At 53.6% G+C, this 2,500-nt stretch overlaps 1 protein-coding gene across 4 annotated transcripts in view; it reads right to left on the bottom strand.

The window, feature by feature from the left end:
- Positions 1-2,500, bottom strand: part of LOC115374939 (E3 ubiquitin-protein ligase RNF31) — a 24,784-nt gene that overhangs the window by 10,853 nt on the left and 11,431 nt on the right. For all 4 annotated transcript variants that reach the window (XM_030074116.1, XM_030074119.1, XM_030074118.1 and 1 more), the window contains exons 14-16: positions 2,042-2,144; positions 1,378-1,496; positions 86-199 (exon numbers count right to left, since the gene is read on the bottom strand). In XM_030074116.1, coding sequence (XP_029929976.1) covers positions 86-199; positions 1,378-1,496; positions 2,042-2,144 — 336 coding nt within the window. The remainder of the gene's footprint in view (positions 1-85; positions 200-1,377; positions 1,497-2,041; positions 2,145-2,500) is intronic.

Below are 2,500 nucleotides of genomic sequence, written 5' to 3'. Positions count from 1 at the left end.
GGATGTGACACAGTCAGTGTGTGTGGATGTGACACAGTCAGTGTCTGTGGATGTGACACAGTCAGTGTCTGTAAGCTGGCATTACCTGCAGCAGCAGGTGCAGGCGGGCGACGCTCCAGTCCCTCAGGTGGTACAGGCAGTCTCTGGGGTGGTGGGCGTGGAGGCCTTTGGCCCTGCAGTCCGTGGAGAAGCTGCAGGCCTGGGGACCAACACAAACTAAAATGACCTCACATCGTTTATTTGGACAGAGCAGAGGATCAGAGGTGTGGCTGTCATCCAACCAGCAGCTCACATTCTTCCTCATCTCGTTTCTACCTGATGCTCCAGGTGAGTGACACCTCAGCAGGTCTGTCCATGAGCGCCTCCCTGTGGTGAGAAGGAGAGCTTCGGCAGGAGAGTTCTCCAACATGAAGGAGGCAGACACACCATAAAACAGCCTCATGTTGACATGAAGAACTGCAGGTTGAATATGGCGGCAGAAAGCAGATCCACCATTTTAGAAGCCAGGGGGCTGGAAGGAGCGAGAAGAAACCAAAACCAGTGTGTCGCTGCTCATCCTGCAGAGCAGCTCTTCATGTCAGCTCTCCTTCTCACCACAGGGAGGCGCTCATGGACAGACCTGCTGAGGTGTCACTCACCTGGAGCATCAGGTAGAAACCAAGGGTTGGAAGTTTAACGTCGATATGAAAGTTTCTCTTCAAATGTTCAGAAAAAACACAGGAACAGTGAATAAATGTGAGAAGCAGACGCCCTCTCTGCGTTCAAGAGGCTTAAAACCTTCCTTTGGGATAAAGCTCAGAACCAGGACGTCCCGTAGCTCTGCTGCTATAGGCCCAGCCTGCTGGGGCACTCCCATGATGCACTGGGCTCTCCCTCTCTCTCTCTCTCTGTCTCATGGATTTGGCTGATATCTGCTGGGTTTCTGTAAAGCGCCTTGAGATAACTTCACGCTGTACAAATAAACCTGAACTGAACTGATAGATGATTCTGTCGCTCCTCACTTTGAGCCAGGGAGCTCACCTGACCACAGAAACAAACTCAATGCAAATAAATCACAACCCATCACACTGCTGTTACCGGGCCGACCAGCTCCAGGCTTCTGGTTTCACTGCCGTTAGGAAATACCGTTACTGTTCCGGAGTCGGGACTGCCCCACACCCCTGCAGATTATTAGTAATCCAGGTAGACACTTAGAGCCCACATTCAGCTGTCCTAAGATTTACAGTTTTGTAAACGCCACAACAAACCTTACTTTGAATTAACAAATGTTTAACATAACTACACAATAAAATCGGCCCCGGCGGCGGCCCCGGTGGCGGCCCCGGTGGCGGCCCCGGTGACGGCCCGGGACAGGCGGAGGGGGGATGTGAGACTCACGGAGCCCGGGGTGAAGGTCTGGCTGCAGCCGCCACAGAACTGATGCTGACACTGAGAGCAGGTGAAGTGGAGGCAGCCGCCGCGACACAGACTGAAGATGAACTGGCAGTTTGGACACACTGAAACACACACACACACACACACACACACACACACACACGGTTAAAGCCAGCCATAGATACAACATGCCGGCAGGTCAGGGTTAATAACAGAGTGTACATGTCACTGATCGACCAGTTAGCAGTCTGATCATAGAGGCCGACATTCACACACTTCCTGTCAGTGTGTTGGACTTCCTGTCAGTGTGACACACTTCCTGTCAGTGTGACACACTTCCTGTCAGTGTGACACACTTCCTGTCAGTGTGTTAGACTTCCTGTCAGTGTGTTGGACTTCCTGTCAGTGTGTTAGACTTCCTGTCAGTGTGTTGGACTTCCTGTCAGTGTGACACACTTCCTGTCAGTGTGACACACTTCCTGTCAGTGTGTGACAGACTTCCTGTCAGTGTGTTGGACTTCCTGTCAGTGTGTTAGACTTCCTGTCAGTGTGTTGGACTTCCTGTCAGTGTGTGACAGACTTCCTGTCAGTGTGTTGGACTTCCTGTCAGTGTGTGATAGTGAAGGTGGACGTCCTGTGGCGGTGGCGGTGGCAGTGGCGGCGTTACCGATGCTGCTGCAGCTCAGGGCGGCGTGCTGCTGCTCCGGCTGGCTCTGCTGCTGCCAGGCTCTGAACTGCTGACAGGAAACTCCTTCGTGCTGCGGACGCCACTGCAGGAACACAACTGTTAGCTTAGCATCCTGCACACTCTGTTAGCGTAGCTTGCTACACGCTGTGGTGACTGCTGGACTCTGATTGGTCAGTGAAGTCACCCCGCAGTCACATATTTGTAAATAAAGTTGCACTGAAGGCCGTGACAGCGGCTCCACGGAGCGGAGCCTGGCCGGTTAGAGACGGCGCTGCCGGCGGCCTCGCGGCGTTGCTACGGCAACCTGACTCATCAAGGTTCTGGAGAGGGCGTCCTGCCACCTGTGGACAGATGCTGGTGCAGCGGTTAGATTTGAAAGTGGCGGCGCTGCGATACGGCAGAACGACCACAGAGGTCAAAAAGAAGAGCACACGAGGT

Source organism: Myripristis murdjan, chromosome 17, assembly GCF_902150065.1.
Source record: "Myripristis murdjan chromosome 17, fMyrMur1.1, whole genome shotgun sequence".
Taxonomy (NCBI): domain Eukaryota; kingdom Metazoa; phylum Chordata; class Actinopteri; order Holocentriformes; family Holocentridae; genus Myripristis; species Myripristis murdjan.
The sequence above is the reverse complement of the archived record's forward strand: the minus strand, read 5'-3'. Positions and strand labels throughout refer to the sequence as shown.